Source organism: Protomyctophum bolini (genome assembly GCF_963924005.1).
Source record: "Protomyctophum bolini genome assembly, chromosome: 5".
Lineage (NCBI taxonomy): Eukaryota > Metazoa > Chordata > Actinopteri > Myctophiformes > Myctophidae > Protomyctophum > Protomyctophum bolini.
In genome coordinates this window covers 10,918,252-10,945,233 of record NC_137866.1, presented here as the reverse complement: position 1 = coordinate 10,945,233, position 26,982 = coordinate 10,918,252, and the positions used below count along the sequence as shown (strand labels likewise).

The following is a 26,982-nucleotide window of genomic DNA, read 5'->3' as shown; positions in this document are numbered from 1 at the left end:
AAGTACATCACTTGAGTAAAGGTACTTTCCACCACTGCTCTGCACCTTTTTCTATGCCAATTATCTTCACTGCACAGATGAGCAGCATGGCAGCGGTGAAAGGAACGTGGCGCTCCGAGGGGCCGTGCCGTGCTCATGGTGGAGGTGGCTATAGCTCTGACACACCGCGTGACTACTTCCATTCTCATATAGCTGCACGACTCCCCTCGCTCTCATGTCCACACGAACACACACAGACACACGCACATGTGCACAGCAGGGGGGCTCAGATGTTCCCACCACCTGCCAGCCTCACAGAACAGTGTGTCTCAAATACAACCGCCCTTCCTCTTCCTCGCTCTCTCTCACTCCCTTCCTCCTGTCTCCATCGCTCTGTTCTATCTCTTCCTACTTCACACTGTTTTTTATGCTCCTGTCAAGTGGCTTCCTGCTTGTCAGCACTCCTCCCAGCCCAGTGCTAGGGGACGCCTATGTAGAAGCCAATAGGAGACGGATCTGGAACGCTATTGCCAATTGTGTGACTAGCAGTTAGTCAGCGCTACAGGCCCACAATAACTCTCCATTCGAGCTGAAGATAAAAAACGGCAGGAAATCAATGGTGTCAAAATCGTGTGCTCCTTTGATTTCCACAGAAAAATCACACAGATCCTTGCTACTGCCTTTCATGGGCTATTCGCTAAAGAAGAAAGTGTGTGTGTGTGTGTGTGCGTGTGTGTGTGTGTGCGCGCACGCATGCGTTGTTTATTTTAATGATCATTTAATCGATTGTGTTTTAAAGGAAAAATACAATTATTTTTTTATAAGAATGTTATCAATTATTTGGGGGCCCACTTGCAATATCCTTACAGCCCATCAGTGGGCACCGACCCAAGGACGTGATCCCCCAAAATAATCTGATTTGAACTGGGGACCCACCACCCTGACAAGCACTTGGAATTGTAGGGTGTTACATTTAGATTGATTCGGTTCCACAGATAATCACCAACCCACAGGTTAAGTGCTTGCTTAATGTAAATCGCTCTGGATTAAGAGCGTCTGCTAAATGCCTAAATTGTAAATTGTAAAGAACCACTGCAGTATAGCATAGGTGATCATGTAATAATGGAAAACAAAACATATCACAACAAAGAAGGAGTCTTACCTGTCATAGTCTCCATTGCAGAGAGCTCTAACAGGGATGGAGATGGGCTGCCATACAGGGTTCAGTGTGTTCTTCATAACCTCAGTCTTGTGACAGATGGTAAACCTAGAGGTGCACAACCACAAAGCGCACATTCCTGAAACCAACAGCCCAAAACCAAACCCAATAACAATTCTTCTCTGCTACAGTAAGTTTGTTTTGGGAATGTGCGTCTGTGTGTGAATGTGGGCCACATCAATGGACCTTTTAATATGAAATTGAGCTAGAGAAGCCGCCCTGCTTCTGTTTTAACAGACCCAAATCAAAAGCAAACAATTCAGAGCCCGGAGAAAATATCAAACTCACGTCCCGTCCTCGTTGCTCCTATAGAAGACCATGAAGGGGTCTGACTTGCCAAAGAAGTCCTTCTTGTCCAATTTGTTGGCACAGAATTGCATAGTGGCACAATCCTAGATTGAGAAAGATAGTAGGACGGATCGAGAGTTAGAAACAGAGATGTACAGTAGCTATACAGATATGTAGAAATATGACACAAACTAAGAATGAACATATCAAATCCCTGCTTCCCTACCGTTCCCTATTGCAGGTTTCAAACACGCTGTGCGCCAAGTCATAAAAGCTCTGAAGCACCAAATAAAAGCAAAGCTCAGACTGAATCCTAATAAGTCTAGAAATAAAGCCAGCCAGTGTGCCCCGATTTTCCATAACCAGCATAACAAGAGCATTCATAATCATTTTTTTATTATGCAAGTAGTGTACATCACAAGTGCAGATGGCATCAAATTCAAAATGCACAGAAATGGTTTCTGAAAACACATAACACATATAAGGATAAAGGGATAGTGTGCAAACAAAAAATGATATAGAGGGTGTGAGTGCAGCTAATGATACAGCCCATTAGAAGGACTGATATTACCATAATTATACTAATTTAGGCAGCATTTCACTGCTCAGTATCATTACATGGACAATGCAACCCGTAGCACCAAGTTTTTATAGCCAAATAATCCCTGTGTGGTCAAGGTGTTCTGTAATAACTTAAGGAGGCTGTACAATAGATAGAAAGCACTACACAGCAGAAAGCAGCATTGTCATTATTCTTCCATTAGTTCCTTACATACTGAACAGTAATGATATACTGTACTACACACAGAGGAAACACATAAAGCAATGCCACAGCTTATTACAATGATAACCATAGGAAGTGCTTTTCCAAACAAAGTTACAAAATCTGCGAGCCACAATGATCTGCATTTCTGCTTGGAAACTTGCCATACAATATGCAAGTATAAGATCTAATCCTGGGTTCAGCTTGGGTGGCTTGGCAACATTTTAGAGGTTGAGCCATTCAACTAACATATATGGAATGGATGAAAGTGCAATTTCCCCCAGGTGGTCTTTAGGGCGTTTCATATCGAGAAGTGCAGAAATTAAATGGGAGACAGGGTAGTAATGGGCGGGACCGCCCTTGTCGGACCTAAACACAGGGCCCCACATCGATCCCTAGGCTGTGACCCACATCAACCTCAAGGTAATTACAAATGTGCACAGTGCAATTGAATCACCAGAGGTGACATTTTCTGACTAATAAAGAAACACAAATGGTGTCATTACAAGCTCAACAACAGGAGTTATTTATTAAATGTGACTGCTCGAAGGCTAATGTTGGAATAACAAGAGGATTGGAAGTTTGTGGGGTCAAACATTGCTCAGCCATTCGCGACAATAAGCCAGATATACTCAATAACTGTCAATTACAAACATGCCAACCATTCACTCACAGCTTAGATCTACTGGGGGGGTCAGACTCCAAGCATAGGAAGATGGATCTCAAATTATCTTTTTGCAAATTGAGCTGTTTTTATCAAAACACTGTTGTTTTCAATCAATGCCATGGGGAAAATTGCAAGTAAAGTGCTAATTAAACCAACCAGGGGGGACTACATGCACCAGTGCTGCAGTAGATCAATTTTAATTTGGCCTCGAATAACTTAATCTGGTGCTTTGTGCATAAACTAACAGAGTTTTTCAATTCCCCTACTGATATAATAGTAGCGAGGGTATAATAGTCTGAGCTTTCCAATTTGTGGGAAGTCACCCATGTGAAGTGTACACTACAGGAGTGGACCAACCACCATGTGGTGTGATCTGATAACAATGCATAATATAATGGATTCTCCAAAATTCACCAACCACTTACTACTGCAGGAGTCTAGCTAGCTGTATTTATAGGAGGATTGTCTCTGTGTCCTAGCGCCGATCAGCGGCAAATGTCAGAGAGCCATGCATGTGCAAACTGCCAGTAGGCCACAGAAGTACCTCTTACTTTTTTCCACATTTGTTTTATAATCTTTTAAATATTTAACTTTAAATGTATAATCAATGGATTGAAGTACATATGTGATACGCTTCAAGGCAATTTTAGTGGGGGGGGGGGGGGGGCAATGCACTCTCTTAATGCTCTTGTAAAAACACATTATGTAATGCAGAGGAGAGCACTGAATCCAAACATGCAGCGAAAATAAAATAAAAACACCAGCCCAGTAGTGGGCCTCATTGACTTTATCCTGATGCCTCCACCATTACGCTGTGATGAAGACAGGGTTCTATAACCCCCCCCCCCCCCACTATGAACGGATAACACATGTTCACTTCAGCGCCCAGCAGCGTTCTCACTTTAGGCAGGAAAGAAGGCAGAACATTCAATCCAGCCGCCATTGTGGGGTTTATGAGCACCACGGGGAATGTATGTGATGCAGCACAGCTAGGTCCCCTTTTCAGCTCCTGCTGTCTAGCAGGATATCACTGTGGTGATGCACAGTGAGGCTTAATTTTACGGGTCCATTTGGTTACATTTGTACTCACTCAGAGTTACAATTGGAAAGATTAACACAGAGGATATGGAAAGTCTATCAAAGGGCATGCTGAACAATGCAGTCAAATAATAATATTCATGTGACATTAGTTTACCTCGTTTATGCCATTACTTTATAAGTGCAACTACAAATAACAGGGGAAATTATTTGTATGGGTCTGAAATGAACAAAACGGAGAATTAACTGTGTATATTGTTTGCTATGTTGTTGACAATCTACTTTCATTTAGTATGTATATTTATGTGATTGGGACAGTATTAGACACTTTTTTGGCTGTTTGGAATTGTGACCACTTGCTGGGGACAGGCTAAATACAGGCATTTTTGGGTACAGAGCCTTCATACTGTATTTATTTATTTAAAATCACACCCGTGTGCAGTGAGGGGCGCTCTTATCATCATACATCTTTATACATCATCTCATTCCGGCCAATCACAATTAAAAAAATTGGATTACATACACCAAAAGCTGGACATAAGAGGGGCTATCGCCCCTCAAAAAATTATATTCAAGGAAAATAGCTTATCTACAAGCTCACAACAGGTCCCAATGTGATGTGTTGTGAGCTTGTAGGTTGGCTATTTTGGCTATTTTTTTAAATAATTGGTCCCTGGTGTTTGAAAATATGGTCACTCTAAGTTAAACTACTCTAAAGGTCGTGGGGGCTGGGTGGGTGCTCTCTCAGCTGGGTGTTGGATGCGTCAGCTATAGCTAGACAGGAGAAGCAGCTCCAGCTACTGATCAAAGGTTCTCTCTCTTGGCTGCCGTTATCTCTGGCACATAATGATGTGTAGAATAGCTTGGCATCAGAAGCTGTTCTCTCTCTCATTCTCTCTCTCTCTCTCTCCCTCCCCTATCTTTGCTGTGTAGTCATCAATCTAGCCAACCACTAGCCTTTTCACACAACACCCTTAAAACCTGTGGGGATTTCCTCCCACCAAGTTATACCTTCAGCATAGTCATTGGTGAAACTATATTGAAATGGGTCATTTTTAGCAGTTTAAAATGGAGGATGTATGAAGGTACTGAAAGGCGTGTCAACCATCTACATTTTTATACTTTCAGTTACATTAAAATTGATTATATGTACATTTTGCTGTATACCATTCTGTAAAGGAGATGGACCATGTCCAGTAAAATTATATTATCTTGTTTTCATCCACTGCCATTGAACAGTGCTGTTATAGTACATACTAAATTAGTATTCTATACCATTAGCAGTACACTCACTGGTAATATTTACTGTACTTCTGTAGTGCACTTCAGTTTACCTGTGTGTAGTATGATAACATACCTTTTGTCATTTAGGTTACATAATTCACTGTGTAAAACCAATAATTGGCTCTCCCTTATCAACAAAGTTCTCTCACCTGCGGCCTGCATTCACATCACAAGGCTGGAGCTAAAAAAATGAAACTAGGAAATTACTCCGTCAGGTCTTAAATTAATCCGAAAATATTGTCGACAGATTTAGCCTGAAGACTCCTTTTCCAAGTCCTGTTTATATTTGTTGCAACAGTGGAGCACCTGGTTTGACAAGCATTCAATTGTTTGATATTTTAAGCAAACAATGTTGATATCAATGTGGTCACAGCTTTTACATGTCAACTCCGTCAGGACATTATTATGATATTTGTTAAGAATTCCAAAATAATGTTTAGTATTTTAGTTTAGGGTTAGGTTTAGCTAACAACTGAAGAAAAAACTAAATGGCTACATTGTACTACAGAGGGTCTAACAACTGAAGAAAAAACTAATGGCTACATTGTACTACAGAGGGTTAAGATGAAAACAAATACCATTTCGTCAACTCCGTCAGATACATGTCAACTCCGTCAGACACAAAACCTGACGGAGTTGTTGTTGGGTACAGAGCCTGCTTTTAACTAATTCAGATGGAATATGAAAAAATATATAATGAAATTAATGTCATAAGAATACACAACTGTACATTTAACTTTACGTGCTTTTATTTTTATGAATTAATTTATTTTTTAACATAAATAAGGCTCTTGTGTGGGACATGTTTTTTCCACTTTTGTCCCTCATCTCAAGAATGAGTGCTATATATAGACGTGACACCAAATACAGTATGCTTAAATATTTATGCTCTATAGTCTATACATTTATGCGTAATACATATACAGTATTCATTCAATCCAAGAGTTGTCTGACTGAACTGGGGCTCTTCTAACAAGATCATTGACACCTTCCTGCATTTGAACACAATCTTTGCTTTCTTTCTTGTAGTTCCGGGTATTTGTTGGCACATGTGTGTATAGCCTACAGTACAGAGGGAGATTGGATTGAAATTTTTTGGCCCGTCTCGCTAATCGACAAGACCGGGAAAGAGGAAATGGTCACTCGTGATAATAATGACAATTTGCATTTATATTACAACTCGTCGCTTGGAGAGGTACTTTACTTTGCCTCAATGACGCTCATGTGGCTAAATCATATCCTGCTCCCGATGACTCACAGGCGCCCTTCATTGCACTCACTGCCCAGAAGCATTGGCATACAAACAAGCCATACAAACCTGCTGATAGACGGCAGACAGACAGGCAGGCGGGCGGGCGGGTAGGCAGACAGACAGACAGACAGACAGACTATAATAAGTACACTATACAACAATAAGAATAAAAATCACACTTGTGTGAAGTGAGGGGCACCCACTGTATTTATATTGGCCACATGGCGTCTTACGTGCCCTAAACAAATATTAAAGTCCATAGACTTGGCTGGTAATGTCATAAGAACAATTGCCATGCATTGGAGGGGCTAGCGCCCCTCAAAAACGGTTAAATAGAAGGACAAATAGGAACCATTTTACTGTAGTTTTATGAGCAGTGTTGCACCTCTGCTATAGTTCAGTCCGATAACTCACGAATAGAATGAACCAATTATAGAATGTGAATAAAAGTGTAGATATAATATTTCATCTTGGTTTTTAGGCTCTGCAATTTTATTTATTTATTTTTGATATTTTGATAAGGCTTTTTGCCTTTATTGATAGACCACAGTAGTTTGACAGGAAAGGGGGAGAGAGATGGGTGGGAAGACACGCAGCAAAGGTCGTCGGGATCGGGACTCGAACCCACGACACGCTGTTAGGCTGGTCAGCCTAGGTGCCTGGACCGCCAGGCCAGGCTCTGCAATGTTTTTATATACAATAACAGCCCCCCTTGGGGAACAGAACTAATAGCACTGCCTACTGGTGGTGCTGGGGTGGCGGTGGAAACAAACTGCACATAACAACAAACCAGGGTCATACGCAGAAGGGATGCAGAACGAACACAGACTTAGGTGATCTTAAATTACCCGCCCAATTGGTAAGCTGATTGCCACATACACCCGCATGGTTAAACACGTGTGAAAGTTCTCGAGTGTATTCCGCCTGAACTAGCTCACAAGCTACACATTTATGGAAGTTACACGTCAAAAAGCCATTTCACATCAAAGCTTCAGTGTGGTGTATCATATGGAAGCATGCATAGAGGCAGAGCATAGTGCCACCAGCTGAATGAAGGATATCTCACTTGGTGTTCATGACCGATGTTGACTAATATAAAGGCATTCATGTTATAAAAACCTAGATAGATTAAGGGTGCTTGAGGCTGTCATATAACATTTATACGGTTTCTCCAGCTCACTGGATTGCTTTACAGCCTCTGTGAGGGCTGCAGTTGTTCTGGACAATAAGTCTGCTACTTTCTCCTGCTCCAATGGCATCACTATAATGTGATTATTTACTATCTTCATTTACCAGTACAGAAAGAAAGCCAATGGGCTTTAGCGGACACAGACTATTAAATCTGATTCATGGATTAACACGCCACATGCTGTAGTAAATGCCCGATTCAGTGATTGGAAGGAACATTAGCTCATTACAAATCCATTGAAGCTCATAGTATGACCACCGTTTACTATACACAATCTCCCCATGTCCGATGTAATCGCCTGTTGGTATGCCAGTTTAAAAATGCTGTTCAAGATTCATTATGCAACTTTGAATTAAGTATTGACAAGCAAGGCAGAACATTTCCAGAAGATGTTTATATTTAGGACTTACTCTGCAGTTTCCTAGCTCCTCAGCAGACAAGATAACGGTCCCACATTTCTTCCCAGGTATACCACTGAAAGAACAATAAACAGGAGACATTGTTATTTATTGTACCACAAATGCCAAGTGTCACATTACAGCAATACCGCACCCTTTCTCACAAGCATTATTTTATATACTGTAGTGTAGATCATAGTTGAAATTAATCACACTAATCAATGGCCAAGGAGTTCGACAGCTTTGTTCTCATGTCTCACGCTAAGTATTATGCGAAAGATGCTAGCTGCTTTCCTCACTGTGAATGCACTTGCACGGTCTACAGTTAAACTCCATGACACTATGTTATTACACAACTATTCACACAAAAAAAACCAGCAGCAAAACTATGTATAACAGTATAATAACAATAAGAATAGTAGGACTCTAATGAGAAATATAAATAATAGGAACACTTTAGCCTCAGGTTTAGACACTCTAACACTGTCATTATGAGACAACAAGAGTACACAGGATGTCAAATTAAATGAGTGAGTGAGTCAAGATAATAATAAATATACATCAAATACTCTCGTACTGTATATGAACATCTGTGCAAACTGAGACAGGAGTGCTATAATGTATATCCAGTATCATGCCTGTCTAGACTAGCTAGGTACATGATCCATAGCGTGTATAGTATCCATGTGCACACGAATGTACTGTATGTACAGAATGTCACACACACGCATGCACACGCACACTCACACACACACACACACACACACACACACACACACACACACACACACACACACAAGGTTGCACGCACAGGCATTTCTTCACAGCCTATCCTAAATGTTATTTTGCTGGATATTTTGAAGAGGGACAAAATTGATTTTCTTCTTCTATCCAATCTGCCCATTTTTCAGTTCCGCTTCATGCCTGTGAAAAGATGGGAACACCATCCCACATTTTTACACAGAACCTGCAGCTCTAGTAGGCTAGCAGCAGATTTCTAGCATCCAATCATAATGTTTGCTCTGCAGCTGGCTTCTGCCAGATGCTTTAACCACTTGAACCATAGCCTTCTGCGTTGTGGCGTGTTGCGAGCTTATCGATCAGATACTTTCAGCAAAGATATTTAGTATAGGCAGAAAATAGGAGCTGGCCTAGTATAGACTATAGACCCCTGCACCTACATTACATAGCTCACAATGTGTCACACGTACACACAACGAGTTGTGAGCTTGAGATTGGCTACCGTATTTATAAATACATTTTACATTACATGGTGGTCCCACTTGCATTTTAGAGTTAAAATTTTAAGCATTTAGTGGAGAGCCATCAAAAGCAATCTTCAAAAATCGACCGGGTAGAAACTCACAAGTACCTATACCATAATGGAAAAGTCCCAAGTTTAATGCCTGCTTTGGCCATGTGTCGGGCAGGCATTAAACCTTTCCATTATGGTCGGGTCAACCTGACCCCACAATGAACAGAGGCTGGCTCACGAGCCTATTCTAACCCCCAAGCCTCCCTGACAGACTAAAGTAAGACGGACCTTTATCTCACATAGAATGGGTCGGGATATCCACCAACGCGTTCAATCATACAGCGACGCTCTCGCTGCTGACAGCCCTGCCATACTTCCAGACAAGGGGTAATGACAATGGGCTCTGATGTGGACCTAGCAGGAGACCTATCCACAGAAGTTCAGTCTTGAATGCCAGATTTTCCTCCAGCTGTGACAACTGGCGTCTTAGATCCCTCCAAGGATTCTGCCTACCACAGTGGAGAGGTGGCATTTCATGCTGCAGAAATGTACACTGTATACCGGTATGTGACCATTGTATACCAGATGCCAGGTTTAATACACGCTGGCATGAAACTGAAATTAGGACCATATGTATATTAAATAACATAATATAGACATTAATTTGTATTTTTATTTGCCAGAAGTGGGTTACCTGCAAGGCACTACTCGATAGGTTCAATTGCTAATTTCTCCATTAAAAGCTGAGTAGCAACTGGACCTATAACCATTATTTCATTAGTAAATTGCATTATTGTATTCATTATTGATTTCATATCTCTGCATGCCGTGATCCATTATTGGTTGAAAAGCAAACACTAACATAATACTTTTTGGTTCACGTCAGGACATGGTTTGCCTTCCCCTTATCACAATAGATGGACTTTATAGGCATGATTACAGGCCTTTCCATTAACCTTGAGTGGTCTCTTGAGAGTATACCTGGACCCTTATCCCATATAGATTACCCAGCAAGCAACCGTGGCTCCTAATATATCAAGCATGATGGATTCCTTAAAACAAACACTGTTCTTGTTTGAACTACAGTACATTTACATATATCAGTGCTTGACAGAGAATTGGAAGACCCCTTGCCTCCAACAAAGCACAACGTGAAATGAAGCCGTTGTGTCCTAATATAGGGCAGACTCATTCCACTCTCTGTGGCTCTCATACCATCGTCCTCAGGGACCAATCTCAAGGTGAATTAAATGTCCTTGAATTATTGATGTTTCACTCCGAGTTTCCACCGTGCAGCTTGATGGTGCCTTGAATGGGCAATAAAGCCCACCTATGGGGAGGACAGCACCTTTCCCCCACACCACAGGTCAAGTCATTTCTCTTGGTTCACAACACAAGGGCTAATGCGAATACCAATCTGGGAAATAGAATTAAATGAGAGGCTTGATTTAAGTTGCGCAAAGGTTGAGAAGTGACATTGACACAAACCGTTCCCAGTAAAGGGAAAATACCACCAGCCGTCACATTTGAAATTAAGCATGAATCACTAAACGAAAGTCAAAGTTTAACCACATTAACCCTAGCATCGCTATTCTGAGCATGTACAGTATGTGAGCATTCTACAAACATAGCAGATATACAAGCTAAGTATAATGCAGGAACATGCTGAGTAGGCAAACTCGTGATGTTTAAACATCAGTTAATCTTCAATGGACTGAATCACAAATAATATTTCATCTCAACCCTGTGGCGTATCTAACAGCTTCTGAGGTGTGAGCTCTTGGTGCGTGGTGTGCCCTGATTCGGCACTCATTCAGAGACTGGCCCTCGATGGGAGATGCTTTGATGATGAAACCAAGTGAAACGTGCTGCCACTGTCCTATTTTCTACACTATCTATTATTAATGAGGCCTCAACTCTGATACACGCTGATGTGTGTGTGTGTGTGTGTGTGTGTGTGTGTGTATAGCAATGCTCCAAGGTTACAGTGGTTTCAGTCATGTGTAATTATAATACCCCCATAATAATAACTGATTCATCTTTTAAATATTTAACAAACCGTTTGTAAACAAACAGGGGGCTTGATTGATGTCGACTATGGTGCAGTAATTGACAGAAACAGTCAACTGGCTACCGGGAAAGCATCTATATTTCAAGAAAATAACCTTTAAACAATCATGCAAATCCCATTAGGTGATATTGACATCTTACACTGTACATTTGACAGGAACAAAGGCAGGAAGAACACCATTAGCCTGTAGCTGTAATGGTGCCTCAATTCAGTGAGTTAAGCGCAGGCAATTGAATACCATTCTGATGAGGTCCCTCTTGTTCGGGGAAGATTGATGACTGCCTATTATTACCGTTAGCTTTCAGTTCTCCAGTGAATAGCTAATATGATGTAATGATGACACTAGGGTTTCCATGATTTCAACCAGGCAGGTGTACAATAAGAGAACCAACCAGCTAAGTATGACATGTAATGATGCTGTCCTAAAGTGGGTCATAACTCATACAGACACTGGGGCATCCTTTGGCACTCAGCAAACAACCTTATGGTCATAATCACACTAATGCTAGCTACATACATATTGATATTTCACAGAACACCTCAGATGGGTTTCATAATCCACTGGGCTGTCAGCGGAATAGTAGGCAAGCTGCAGAATAGTACATAAACTGCAGAATCGTGTAGAATTGCTACAATTTGAAGTAAAGCCTTAAAGTTCTCTTTCTCTTTCAATTGGTTTTCAGAGAGGCCATGTATGAGATCTGGGTACATTCAAAAGTATAGGGGAGGGGCACATTTGTATAAGCATACAATATTCTTGCATGACAGTTGACATGGACGCGACAATCAATTAATGTGTCGATGGATGTTTAATCTACACATAAACTGCCGCAGTCTGAAAACCCACCTCTTCAAACTCATAGTACTTGCCCTAGCCTCGACATCCTACAGGCGTATAAATAGGCTCAACTTATGTAACTTAAATAGCACTTTATGTAGACATAACACTCTATAGTGTACTGTACACTTATAGTTTCATTTAGATATTTCACTGTTCTTACGCTTACGTATGATTCCTGATGACTATTTTTTATGTATTTGATGCATTACCATGTTTTCTGTTCTTGTTTACTGTAAATCGCTCTGGATTAAGAGCGTCTGCTAAATGCCTAAATTGCCAAGCCAAAGTTAGAATAACACCAGAATACACATTTAAAAACATGATAGAATGCCCCAAAATTATGAGTCTTCATGTCCAGCAAGCAACAGAACAAATTCAAATCAAGTTTATCAATTGCAATCAAAGTTTGTATAGCGAAGGAGGAGTGAGAAGATGCAATGCCAAATCTTCATTATAACCCTATAACATAAACTATATAATATAATCAACTGATAGCACAAACACAAGCCCGCCCGCCAGCCCTTACGCCAATTATAATATAAGATAGGATTGTTTTTCTCTTATCAAATTAGTACCATATTATGCACTCTAGTTACACAGATACACTTTAGTTATTTCCAATTGAACACAGTCCAGTGTGAAGTTGTAAGTGAATGGGAGGTCTACGCCGCAAAATATTTGTCCTCAAAATTTGAGGACAGAATTGGCACTGAATTTGTGGCAGAACAACTCCTCATTGGCGGGAATTTGAGGCCAAATCCCCAGTGGTGGGAGCAATCGAACAATCGATCTGAATTTGAACAGAGGCATCGACAATGCAATCCTGGGGAGTGTGGTTTCCTATAGGCAATATAATACATATTGTGATTTCACTGCATATTGTCAAATCATATGAGGTCAAAAAAGTGAGCCTTAAGTTTGAGGCGCCGAAAAATGCTCTTGTATGGAGCCAAAATTGGTGCTGTGATTGGCTATAAGGTGTGTCATTAGCTGACTATCTCATAATGAGTGAGCCACAGGGTACGCCCGTTATACATAAGTAGCAGTCTGGCAGATAAATACGGTAGCAGTCTGGCAGATAGACATAATGAGATTTCCCCCTTCTACTCAGTGGACGGAAATTGGTGCTGTGAATGGCCATTGTGATTGCCTTTGGCTGGAAGGTGTGCCATTCTGCACGGTGATTGGCTGAGCATCGGGATGTGCCACAGGGGACAATCGTTATATATAAGTGGCAGATATTCCGTGCTCAAAATTTGAGGACGGAGTTGGTGTCAAAATGTGTAAGTAGATTAATGTATCTATTAACCGACTTAACCCATAAACGGGTACGGACTACCGTAGTTTCACATAATTGTGTAAAAAAAGAAAAGGAGAGAGAGATAGAGAGAGATAGAGAGAGAGAGAAATCAAGCACAGAGTATCGTCATGCATGGCACATCCTATTACAGACATTCTGCCTAAATCTATGGCTTGTATTATTTCTTCTATGGAGGAGGTTTGACATAGTGAAATAGTGATTCAGAATCCTTGTACTCTTTATGGTGAGATCAACGTCATCAGAAGGAGGAGGAGAATCAGGCAATTGTTGGAACTGTCCACCATAGGTCATTAGGATGAGGAATGATTGTGACATTTAACCATGCCACAACGTGTCATGCATGTAAGAATAGGTTAAGGGGCGTCTGCTCAATATTATGAGTGCACTATAAAATCCTCAGTGTTAATTTAACTCTGAGAGTGTACAAATTAACCTTTCTATTTTTGACTAATGTTCCACCCACGATATGGATGCTGGGCTTCTTTTAATGAACAAGAAATCATTCTAAATAAGAATGTCTCACTGATCTGAGTTCAATTTAAGTAATCAATGTAGATGCTATGTTGATGATGATGCGGCACTGTGCCATAGTAAAAGTTTGGAGTACCAAAACTCCATGAGGGTTCAAATGGGATTATACCTCTAATCCCCTTGATCTTCATACAACACTGATAAGCAACCATAATCCTTCATCTCCCCAGGATTAAAAAATAATTCAGAACACCTGTTTCACAACGAGGAAGAGGAAGCCTTTACTGGAGGACGATGGTTCTATATGGGATTAAAGGATAAGGCTGGTGTCATTTCACTTTTTTTCTTATTTTAGCCTGCCGAGACCAAAACCAGAAAAACCTTGAATATACAGTAGGTGACTTTTCGTAAGCTATGTTGACGATAGGAATAATACAAGATTGTGGACAAAGAGAATAAATAAGGCACACCATATGGCACAGAAAATGACAGTTGGTGTCTTCACCCTCCATGTACAGTATACAACACAACAGACAATAAAGAATAGCTTTTTCTACAGATAAAAGAGACGGACTGTAAACACCAAACAATGAAAACAAAAGTAGAGAAATTATAGCTACTATACTATAGCTAGTCCTCTATACCTTTGTATTTCAAGGCATTTATCACAATAAGCGGGAGTCAGTGCAACGACAAACCCTTGACAGATGCATTAAGAGCTGGAGCACGTACGTACGCATACATACATACATACATACATACATACCTACATACATAACCAAACAAAATCTCAGAAGTTGAAGCAGTTTTTAAGGACCCACTTTTAGGCCAGTGCAACAGAGCATGCTTTTGCCTTTTTTGCCTTGCCTTGCCTTTTTTTGACTGTTCTTGGAGCCTTGGCCTTTTGGGCAACTTCACAAACCCTTAACTTTTTTTTCGCAGGAAGAGTGCCTTGGTATTTTTCCTTAGTTTCAGGTTTTCTTATCCCTATATATTCTTCTTATTATATTATCGCTGGCGGTTATAACCATTCTAATCTACCGGCATGTGATGCACAGCAGACATCAACACTGACCTTGCATTGAAATCCAGAGCCTCCTCACAAACTAATTGCTCACAATCCTATACAGTGCAATGACATTTTGACAATATTCCATATAGTGTTTCAGTAACCTAATATGATTGTTTTGGGAGTTTTTAACGATGGTACCGTACAGAGCTTTAATGACTACAGTATATGACTGTGCAGGCTCTTGTTCTGACTGTGAAGGAGCAGATTAAGTGGAGCTGCCTGTCAGTCAGAAAGATACTTTCCCTTTCAATCCCACACCAAGACAATTCTAAGTCACTGGCAAAATTAATTCCCTGCTGCCCTCTTTGCTTTCTTTCTTGAATTCCAATCCAATTCCATGCAGGGGACACAGCAAGCTATCCTACATCCTTTTCAATCTCCTCCTGGTAAAAACAGAACATCCCACTCTATTAGAGGTCGAGGCATATGCCCACCCCATTGACGGGCAGCTGCAGATATTAAGTCTGTGAGGTGGTCGAAGGCATTTTATACCACTTTGCCACAGTGGACACATAACATAACATCACAGACTCCTCTCTCATATCTCCTCAGTGTCAGCAGGCCAGAGGCTATACCTTTAGCCCCTTACGCTGCACCTGGATAGTGAGCGATGGCATTCATATCTGTAATCATGTTACACAGGGACGCCTTGACCTCTCTCTGTGGGAGCCCAGACTGACTATTAGATCACAGTCTGTGTGCAGACGGAGCTGCTGTGACTGCTGAGAAGATTAATAATATAGGTGTTGAGCAGAGACAGCACAGTAAAGTTGCAGGCAGATGCAGGAGCAAAGGTGCTTTCACACCTTTCCAAGACATGATCCCCTGTGGCTTTGACAGGAAAGAATACTGTCTGCTCAAAGTTCAAAACAATCAGCATGGCTCAACTACAGATAGCAGACATCGGTTGCCCTTGCTTGGTGATTTACCCACGACCTCCTTTATAATTGGGTAGAATACCAACCCAGCTTTACGTTAACTCTCCACAGTGTTTACCTAGGCCCGAAAATGACTGTATATATTACAATAAAACACTTATTTTTATATACTGTCATGCCCTGGGTGATTTATTGATCTAGCATGTGAAACCTTCAAGTCATAACGGAGTCAGAGAAAGAAAGTGCAATTAGGAATATAAACTTCTGAGGGCCAGAAAACGCTGATCGTTTTCTATACTACAGTGCAGCAGTGTATCAGCAAGGTTGGGATGTTTTCCATCCAAACTTTGGAAGACATACTGTGTGTTCCTTCGTTAATGACCAGCCTTGGAGCTAAAATCGGCATTAAGCAAGGCAACAGAATGCTCAAATAGGGTTTGATGTCTTGAGGCAAAATATCTACTGTATATAACTAGAATTTCGAGCGCGCTTCGCGCGCACTCATCCCAGAGCTACTTCGCCACGCACTATGGGAAGAAATAAATTGCGGGAGTTGACTCCACATGTAGTAACGGATGGGTTATTGGAAAAGCGAGTTGTAGTGTGTGTAGTTGCATTGGTCCAAAGCAAACTTCAATTGAAATAAAATAAATGGTTTTTCATTTTCAGGTCATTAACGCTTTTCATGAGACAAAAATAAATCTAAAATGCAATGTATAGCCTATTATAAAATCCCAGGTTGATATAATACACAATCCTCTGTGATCACCAACTCACCAGAACATCTCTCATTAAAAACGTTTGGATTGTCATGTTTGAAAGTATTCTACATGCAACACTGAGCCTGTAAGCTGTGTGATGCTAACGCGCTAACACCGTTAGCATGGTCTGAAACGTTTGGATTGTCATGTTTGAAAGTATTCTACATGCAACACTGAGCCTGTAAGCTGTGTGATGCTAACGCGCTAACACCGTTAGCATGGTCTGTCTTGGTCAAATAAAAAACGGGCAAGCTGAGATAGATATAAAACTACTGGCCAAAATGTCATACAAAACACAACACCTAAAATCGGAATGTTATTGTGACCTATTGAGCACAAACAGACCATCATGATTTGCTTGCTGGACCTATAATTAATTTATTTCCATTCAATTTCCAATCGCCCATCTAAATAAAAAGCAAGATGGCCGATTGTGAGACTGTGAAAAGTAGTGTGGGGGCGGGCCTGGTGGGCCTATGAGAACACAGAGCAGTGTTGCCAGGTTTGCGAATTGTAAGCGAGTTGTAGTGTGTGTAAGTAGCGTGGTTAAAAGGCCTTGTTTCTGGCCCTGTTGGCCTTGTTTCTGGCCCTGTTGGGTCAACAGCATATGTCCACCAGTTATGTTCACTCGTTTTGACGCTTTTGATTGGTTCCCAACTTCACAATTGTAATAATAGATTCTGTTAGCTGCCCCAAACACTCTATCTCCAAAAACTGCAATAAACATGGCACGCACGCACGCACGCACGCACGCACGCACGCACGCACGCACGCACGCACGCACGCACGCACACACACACACACACACACACACACACACACACACACACTTTAAATGAAACAAATCCACTGCTGTCTTTTGATTTTAGAATACTGTACCTAAAGGATTTCAGTTTTTTTGGGAAAGAAAGGAAATGCATTCTGCACCAGTCATTATTCGAATCTGTAGAGGGCTTCTTTTTTTCCCCATCTCAAAGAACATCCGCTGTGTAGCCTCAAGTCAGGCAGCCAAGTTCATTAACCAACAACTTAAAAAGAGCTGTGAGTCTCTGAAGTCAAGATGAGACAAACGAACCCTGCATGCTGCTCCAGTTTTCTCTAAGAACACTTCCATCCTAGCTCTGCTAATTGCAGTGACAAGTTAGTTAGCCATCTGTTACTGTGGAAATATGTACAATATTATAAACTGATGTAATACTATGTAGTGTGTAGTATACTGTTAATATAATACAGTAATCAATGCAATTTAAAGAAGTTTTATTATTGGCTGATTTTGCCGTTACTCATATACTAATAATGAATTAATGCTCATCAAAGTGATATGCATGCATTAAATTCAAATCGTCATACCAAAAAACCCAAGAAATTATATATTCTGATCAATCAATTCACGCACGCACGCTCGCACCACATACCACACACACACCTACACCTGCACGCACGCACGCACGCATTCTGTACTGGCCCTATATGGAGCGTGTCTTTTAAACTAAAACATTTACAATTTAATTTATACATTTTCAGGTTTAAAGACAAGACATACTGTACAAACATTCACTTCACATACACATATACACACAAACCCTCCCCACCCACCCCCCCCCCCCTCATTCAAAGGAAAGGAAAAATAATAATACACTGTACACAAATAAAAATAATAATACAATAGATCACAGTAATAAAATAATATAAAATAGAATACTCATGTACATACATACTTCAGCCTGTTAATGATAGGTGAGGAAAAAAACGGTTGCCACATTCTGTCAAATACTGTCATTTTAAGAGAAACGTCATATCTTATCTTTTCCATTTGCAACAGGTTGGTCGAGACGAGGGCATGGCTACACGACACAACGCTGGACATATGACGATACACGAAAGAGAGAGAGAGGTTGGTCAATTCTGCTAGCCATGCATTAAAAGAGGGTACTTCCACTCCTTTCCAATGGGTCAACTCAGAATATTCCTTTTTATGATAACCATGCCATACTGTATATGTAGCTTTATGTTGGTAATGAGATAGAAATGGCAGGTCTTGAAATCCACCCAGAATAGCATAATCTGGGGTCTGGGGTGATAACATGGTCATATACGTCTGAGAAAGACTTGTGTCACTCCAACATTTTGTTAGTTTGGGGCAGGACCAAAAAAGATGTCCTAATGAGCCCTCTGTCGAGTTACATTTTGAGCATATGAGAAACCGAGGGATAAAATGAGTGTAGTTTAGTGCAGGCATAATTCAGCCTGTGGATTACCTTACATTGGATCAATTGATGTCTGGGGTTTATGGAGCTAAGATTCCCAGCTATCATCCTCAATTGTTATAACAAGATCTTTCTCCCAGGCCACATGGAGCGTGTCTGGAGTGTACAGGGTTTGATGAGGTCAGATCAACATATGGAATGTCAGAACAGGTCAGCTCCATATATGGAGATCTAAGGGTGGCAGCAGGGGCAGTGTCTTGAGTGTACAGGGTTTGATGAGGGCCCAGGTAGGGCCGGGCCTTAATTTTGGGGCCTGTTGAGAACTCTAGTTTTTGCCGGCTGCCGGGCGCGGCTGCACTAATAACTTTGGGGCAGGCCCGTCTAGAGTTTAAATGGACAGGTGTCAGTCAAAAGAGAGACATCGAAGAGGAAGGATGGCCAGCAACACATCTGACCTCAAACCCTTAGATCTGACCTTTTCTGTCGATAATGTTGATCCTTCCCCATGGCCAATATTGATGACATCAGGGATCTCCATATGGGCTTAATATTGATGACATCACGTGATGTCATGAGGCATGACCATATATGGGGTGTAACCAACGATACTAACAATTTCATAATTAACTGCGACCTGCAGTCGCAATAACAATAGTGGACTCGCTACTTGAGCCCCAGCCCACAATAATTAGTTTGACATATATAATATTGCATGCATATGCTCCTGTGACTTGTAGAATTTCCCATACCAACATAAAAGGTTACTACTCTCACTGTAATTAACTCATGTTACCTATCATCATATTATGCTTCTCTCCCACATGCAATACTCATGGGTAACAATTAGCATCTTTTCAATAAAAGATGACATTCAGCTCTGTTGCGTGATTTGTTACACATTTAAAAAATGGCAAAATAGTCTCAGGAGTGGAAAGGGTAATTCAAATCAGCCTTCAAGCAGTTACCAGTAACTTTGACATATTTGGATTGTAAGCGGAACAATGTGAAGCAGGCATTTTACTGATTCTGCCCCATGAGTATGGAACCCACTTTCAGAGTAATTGGGGAAAGTATTTAACCCAGCTCATTTAGCTTGTTTCTGCTTACATGCAGTAAAAATAATAGGAGACTGCAAGACAGTGGAGACAGTGGAAATAAGAGGAAGAACATGGGGGGCAGGGAGAGAAAGAATGAAGGGAAAAAGAGACCCAAGGGAGAGGGAGTTGAAGGAAGGAAGGAAGGAAGGAAGGAAGGAAAAGAAGGAAAAGAGAGGGAATACACAAGAGGTGGAGTGCAGTAAGTGGGTACTGATGCGTTTCCTAAGCAGGTCATTGGATGCAAGTGTGCCTTCGGAGGGTTCATTTAAGCATGGTTAACAGATTTCCTCGGTCCCTGGAGTGGCCATTCCTCATAGCCCCACCACTGCCGAAAGCCACTCTAATGTCAAATTCCATGAAGCATGTAGCCATTAAACAACCACTGAAGAATCCTATATCACAGGATTGACCACCATTTTAAGAGAAACGGAAGATTACAAATAATTATTTGAAAGCAAAAGGACTTGCTCAGTTTATTTTTTTTAAATAGCAGCTACAACATATTGCACTGCCATGTGTTGTGAGCTTGTAGATCAGCTAATTTTGGTGCATGATATGATCATTGTGAACATTGTCTCATAGGTCCCTTTTCCACCAGGGTTGAACCGGTTAAGTTATTTTTTCCCCCTGCCTAATATTGAACCAGTTCAGGGTGTTTCCACTTAAAATGAACTGACAGTTGGTTTGGAACTGGAACCATATAATGACCGCTGGTTACGTGAAAGCACCAAGGTTCCAAGAATCTAGAACGGCAGTTCTAGAACCCAAGTTATTTTTGTGGAAAAGGGTCCATAATGCTCTCTTCATCCTCTTTTTCAGCACTGTAGGGCAGACTATAATCCACTGACACTATTCCTGCCAGGGTGGATAGAAATGACACTCAGTCTGAATTTTCATTTCGTTTCACTTCATTATTCAGACTGAAAACCCTCCCCACGGCAGCAGTTTATGGGATGGGCGTTGTCAAAGCGGCAGTCTTCGGTGATGCCAACCAATCATAATAGTAGGAAAGCAGATGAGGCTATGGCTGACCCGTTTGCTAACCAAACAAACCACAGCCAACGAGCACTACTAGCATGTGAACAAAAGCGGTAAAATATGTCAGATGATGATGTTTATAAATCCTGTCGTTTCTGTAAAGAAACTATTTATCATACGCCGATTTAACCCATTCTGACCTGAGATCAGATTCATACGAGGTTTCCACTGGACACACACTGGTCTGATGAACCCATTCTGACCTGAGATCAGATTCTAAAAATGTCAGTCGTTCTTCGAATTTTTCAAAAATAGCAGACCTACAAGCTCGTATCGCGCCACTCGGTGGCGCGATATGAGCTTGTAGATCTGCTATTTTTCAATAGCTAAAGCATAACATGATGCCAACACCAAAATGGGTGCCCGGTCAGAATGGGTTAATAGCCAGATTGATACAGTCGTGAGTCACTGCAGTGGGGACAGCCATGTTTGTTGTCTGACGCTGTCGAGTGACGGGGCTGATGGCCAATCAGCTGCTGTGATCGGATTCTCGACCTGAATCGCCAGAACATATATATTTTCTTAATGGGCGTCGCTAGCCATTCAGGGCTGGAGCCAGGCTACTACAAAGCCAGAGTGAAGTAACTATACATTTTTGGTCGAAATTGAGTTATAACTAAAAAGGAACTCCTTGGTGTCTGAGGAAAAGAGTTAACTACAAAACCTAACTCAAAACCAAGGCAGAGTAACTACATGTGGGGGGTCATGGGTCAAATCAGCCATTCAGGGGGATGGGCATGAGAATTACATCATAAATACATGCACAATTAAAGTAATATCACTTGTATACTGTATAACTATAACCCATTTGGCCAGTTGAAAAACTTTAACATCAATTATTTCGATTTCCACAGGGGAAGAGGAAACAGGGTAGGCCAAGAAACACCTGGAGACGTTCCACTCTCCAGGACCTAAAGGACATCGGAATGAGCTGGCAGGAAGCAAAAGCGCAGGCCCAGAAGAGAGTGAGATGGAGAGCTCTGGTGGACGCCCTATGCCCCTCGACGGGGTAAAGAGGATTAAGTCAAGTAAGTCATTTCGATTTCACCTTGGAGAGTATTACTACACTCTAGCTATGTTGGGCAGTATTAGGCCTACAGTATGAACCCTCTACCACAAGGACCAGCACATGTTTAGGTCTGATCTAACCTTGCATCACTTTCCACCTTGCCCATGTGATCCGGTCTAGGCGACATGATAAAAACTAAAACTTTAAAAACAAGAAATTACTTTACCTTACGGACACAGCCTTCCCCCCATTGCCTCCCCATTGGCTTGCCAAATAGCCAATGGGCAAAAAGTGAAGTTGAATGAGAAGTGTTGAAGTATTCTGCTCTACAAGCTGATAAAGATTTAAAATCCTCCGTACGTCGCTTTGTTTTGGTCCCCCACATAGAGTTATGGGCCCCTGTTTGTTTTTAGTCTTGCCAGTCGCTACGAGTTGTAATAAAATATGGATATACCAAACAAACTATTCCAAGAAGTACTTGAAGACACAGTCGGATTCATACACCACATCAAGGCTTTTATTGGGTAGGCCCTAAAATGTTGATGTAGGGAAATTATTTTGGGTAATTCTGATTCCGGTTTGGGGGTTCCGGCCTGATGACTACAAACAAGACTATAACATGATGTAAATTATCATCCGCTCCCGAGTCCCGACCGGCTCACAAAGCCAAAATGGTATGCCTTCCAGGCTAGGTCTGATCTATAATTTGGCGACAAAGTATCTGCGACACGTCGCATGAAAACAATTTCAAGAAGATACTTTTAGAGGGTCTCCAACGGGAGTCACATACTGTACTCAGCAGGGGTGCCCAAAAGGTAGATCGCGATCTACCAGTAGATCACAAAGGCTGTGCAGGTAGATCACATGACATGCCCCTAAAGAATATTTAAATTAAATATATAATAGACAATTCTTGGCATCTGCCACTTGAATTAAAGGTGAATTGACATAAAAAAGTGCCTGTCAGCTCAAATCCATAATGCAACATTTTGTTTTCAGTGTTGCTGTGCACAAACATCGGTAGCATTATAAATTAAATACAAAAAAACCCTACCTATTCCATTTATCCCCCTCTATTTCCAATTCCAAGTGCATTTAATTGTCTATTATGTAATGCCAGTGCCGCTATTCTAAAGCACCCTCAGGTACATATTCAAACTATTTTCAGGTGTGTTGACGTTGAGAGCCAGGTGTTCTCTTGGACTGCCTAGGGCACTTCTCTCCATCACCTCCCTCTTTTCTCCCCCACTCTCTCCCTTTCCCTCTCCTCCCCCTCCCACTCTCCACCGTCCCTTTCCTCCTATACCCTTACCCTCTCAACCTCTTTTCTTCTCTCGGCTCAGGGGTTTTAGATCCACGTTTTGTCGTTCTGAGAGAAAGCCCAGGATCAAACAGCACAGGTTGAGTTTGAGTGCTAGGTTCCTGAGCTTGGTGTCAAGTCTAAGTGAAATTATAGTGTTGGACATGAACAGCATTCTCAAAGAAGATTGATTTTCTCCAGGTGGGAGAGGCCGGTGTGTAGTGTTGTTGCTATGGCATTGATCTGTTTAAATGGTATAGGTGAATTGGTATAGTTACTCAAGTGTGACTGGCAACATGCTCTTGATCAGCCCTTCGACATACTGTATTTGCTCACAATGTGCTACAGGCAGCCAGTCATTTATAAACCAGTTATTTAATTATTATCTTTGGCACTGGAATTATTGTAGCCAATTAAAACATCTCACAAAAGGATTGATTGAACATTTGAGACAACTCTGTTGAAAATGCTCTCTCTGCTGCTTACTCGTGTTGATAGAAAGCATTACATAATTCAGAATCGGCAATGGCTGTGATCTGTGGTTGACCACTTGTGTTAGCTCTTTCCACTTAAGCTAAGCCTCCGTTACAGCATTATTCAGCAACAAAGTTGTGTGATATGTTGCTCAACAAAAGTCATGTATTTTCAACTGAAACTTTTTTCAGTTCCACAATGACCCCCACACAATAGCACTCACAGTTGAAAATAAATTGTTTTTGTCGAACGACTCACACAACATGTGCTGCTTGCTACAGAAGTGACACAAGAGACACTCTTCCGTCTCTCTTATTATAAACTGGCATTACATTATATAACATAAAATAATTAAATACACAGAGTCAGACACTACACTACTACACACCTACTGTACAGTATGCACACCCATACTGTGGAATAGTGCCTAGAAACACACACACACACACACACACACACACACACACACACACACACACACACACACACACACACACACGTCACATAGTTTCATGTTGAAGTTGTATGTTACTGCTGTGTGCTCTTGCTGCCTTCCATCCATGCACCATGGCAGATTGCTTCCTTAATGACAGTAATTGCATCGAGGAAGCCCCTGGTCGTGTTCAATTACCCATTCCCATCTGAGCATGCCAGCCTAATATAACAAAGTAATGCACTCTACAGATGGCTATAGATGGCAGACATATATCATCATCTCAGCATTGGAACAAGCAGAATGGGAGGGGGACTGTAACGTTTGATTAAACCACAATTTAAATGCTGTGGGAGAGTTGTCAAAGTTATCATTATCTGCAGAGTGCATTGGAGGAACTCAAGCATTTGACAAGTCAAAGTACAATTACTTGTCTGCTTGATAAGAGTTCAATTCAGCCCGCCAAAAGAAAACTTCTTAGATTGAATGCATCTGCAACATGTTGTGAGCCTGTAGTGTAGAAAGGCTATTTTTGCTATGATTACAGGTGTGCCTTGAGATTTTGACTTGTCCATTGGATTTGAAAATCACTGTATTAGACAAAAGAAGACAAACTCACCCCAAGGGCTTTTCCAGACGGCTGGCAGGTGAGCCCACAATTTCTCCCAATGTACAAAACACCTGTCCCAGGAAGTCCTGCCATGGAGGGGAGAAATGTGAAGAGAGGAAAAGAAGGATGGGATTGGGCGGGGGTCATAGGGCAGAGTAACAAGGAAGGATAGGCGGTGAGTATCAAAGCACCGGCCTAAAGCCTAATTTACGCTTTGGTGAAAAAGAATAGTCACTCGACAAAACATGACATGACATACACACGTCGACACTTTTTTTGTTGAGCTAGCCTACATGTCATTTTCCGCCAAAGCATAGATCAGGCTTTATAAGCATTGTAGATTGATAAATTAGGAGTCCTAAAGCAGACACGTACGTTGAAGTCGGGTGGCTTCCAGGGTGGAGGAGAAGGAGGAAGAGAGAGACCAGGCAGCAGCATTGACACAACAGAGCATATCATGGAACATAAGGCACAAGTACACAATACCAGACTGTCATCAAACAAGTGCAAGGGAAAACAGCAAAGAAGCGATAGTGTGGAAGAGCAGAAATGCAAAATGCAAAAACAATGTAGGGAACGCGGAGGACATTGGAGATAGACACGACGAAGAGAAGAGAGAAGTAAAGACAACAAGAGAATAGCATAGAAGTGTAGAGAGAAAGACATACTGTACATATAGGCATCAGTTAGTTTTCAGCATGAGGAAAGTTTGATTGAAATGCCAATGAGAATATGCAGTAGAGCTCGGTCGGCTTACAGTAGAAAGGCATATGAAAGGCTTATCACAGATACTGTGTACTGTATACGAGTAAAGTATCTCTCTAACACTGTATGTAATTCAATATGCACCGATATGAAAACTTTACAGGAAAAGATTGTTCTATTATGTTTTATTTTTAATTTACATTAAATTCCCAATCAAGTATAGTACATTGCACTTGACTTGCATTTGACAATAAAGTTATATTATTATTATTATACTTTTATTTTATTTATTTTTTACTCCCTATCAGACCCACAAATCCAGCATACTGTAGGTCGGGCTCTAATATGCAACGATAAATGCATCAGTGATAAATGGGCACGATGACGAATACTCTGGCAGTATGCAAACCAAAGGCTGCAAATATATTCTTGCCGTGTGTGTGTGTGTGTGTGTGTGTTGTGTAATGAGTAATGGCTTGTTTATCAAAGCTTTTTACTGTGAGAGATGATGCTAACATACATTTTTCTTTTCCGTTGCTTTGCTAAGGATACATTTGTCTACATTGTAATAGAATGTATTGTCCCTTCATGTCAGAACGTTGACACAAATACACATCTTCTTGATTGATTACTCACTGCCTTGACGATTAGTTATGCAGTGCACGCTGAAATACTAAACTGAAGAATACTTAACTCTTCCTGAAAAGCTTTGATAATAACATGGAAGGCCTTGAAGACACAAATCCTAGGCCTACAGGAATGCAGTACTTCATCATACAAATACAAGTGGAGAAAAGGAAAGGACATTTTAGGAGATAGGGCATTCACTATTAATTTCCAAATATAATATTGATTGAAGGCAAAGCTTCTTTTTGTATTGGAAAAGATAGCAAATACTGTACAAACAGGTGGAAGATGGAGAGATGCGAATGACATTTTGGAAGGTACGGCACAATTCACTCTTTATTTCCAAATATACTTCAGCATTTTGATGCCACAAACGTTTGAATTGCATAAGACCAAAAAATGGATGCCATGCATATAGACGACAAGGGATCAAGTGACATGACTTCAAGGGCAGAATACAATGTCAGTCTCAACACCTGACCACAAGATAATGTTTATCACTTACATGCTTTGCCAGATCTGGACTTTTAGAGTCAATATCATACCTGAAATCACAAGATGGCATAAATCACAGAAGCAAGCCAAAGCAAACATTTTAAGGCCCAGCAAGAGTCAGGATGTCACTCCAACACTAATTACTAACTGTGATAGAAGACGAACTGTCGCTGACACAGGACCCTGTGGTGCAAACATTTTGTCCCTGTCAGTCACATGCAGGCATTGTTTCAGCCAGGA

General features: G+C 41.2%; 1 protein-coding gene across 1 annotated transcript in view; it reads right to left on the bottom strand.

The window, feature by feature from the left end:
- cpne5a (copine Va) overlaps positions 1–26,982 on the bottom strand; it is an 86,262-nt gene that overhangs the window by 28,543 nt on the left and 30,737 nt on the right. Inside the window, exons 5-9 of the mRNA XM_080764256.1 lie at positions 26,753–26,792; positions 24,925–25,001; positions 8,090–8,153; positions 1,487–1,590; positions 1,142–1,246 (exon numbers count right to left, since the gene is read on the bottom strand). Of these exons, the coding sequence (XP_080620382.1) occupies positions 1,142–1,246; positions 1,487–1,590; positions 8,090–8,153; positions 24,925–25,001; positions 26,753–26,792 (390 nt within the window). The remainder of the gene's footprint in view (positions 1–1,141; positions 1,247–1,486; positions 1,591–8,089; positions 8,154–24,924; positions 25,002–26,752; positions 26,793–26,982) is intronic.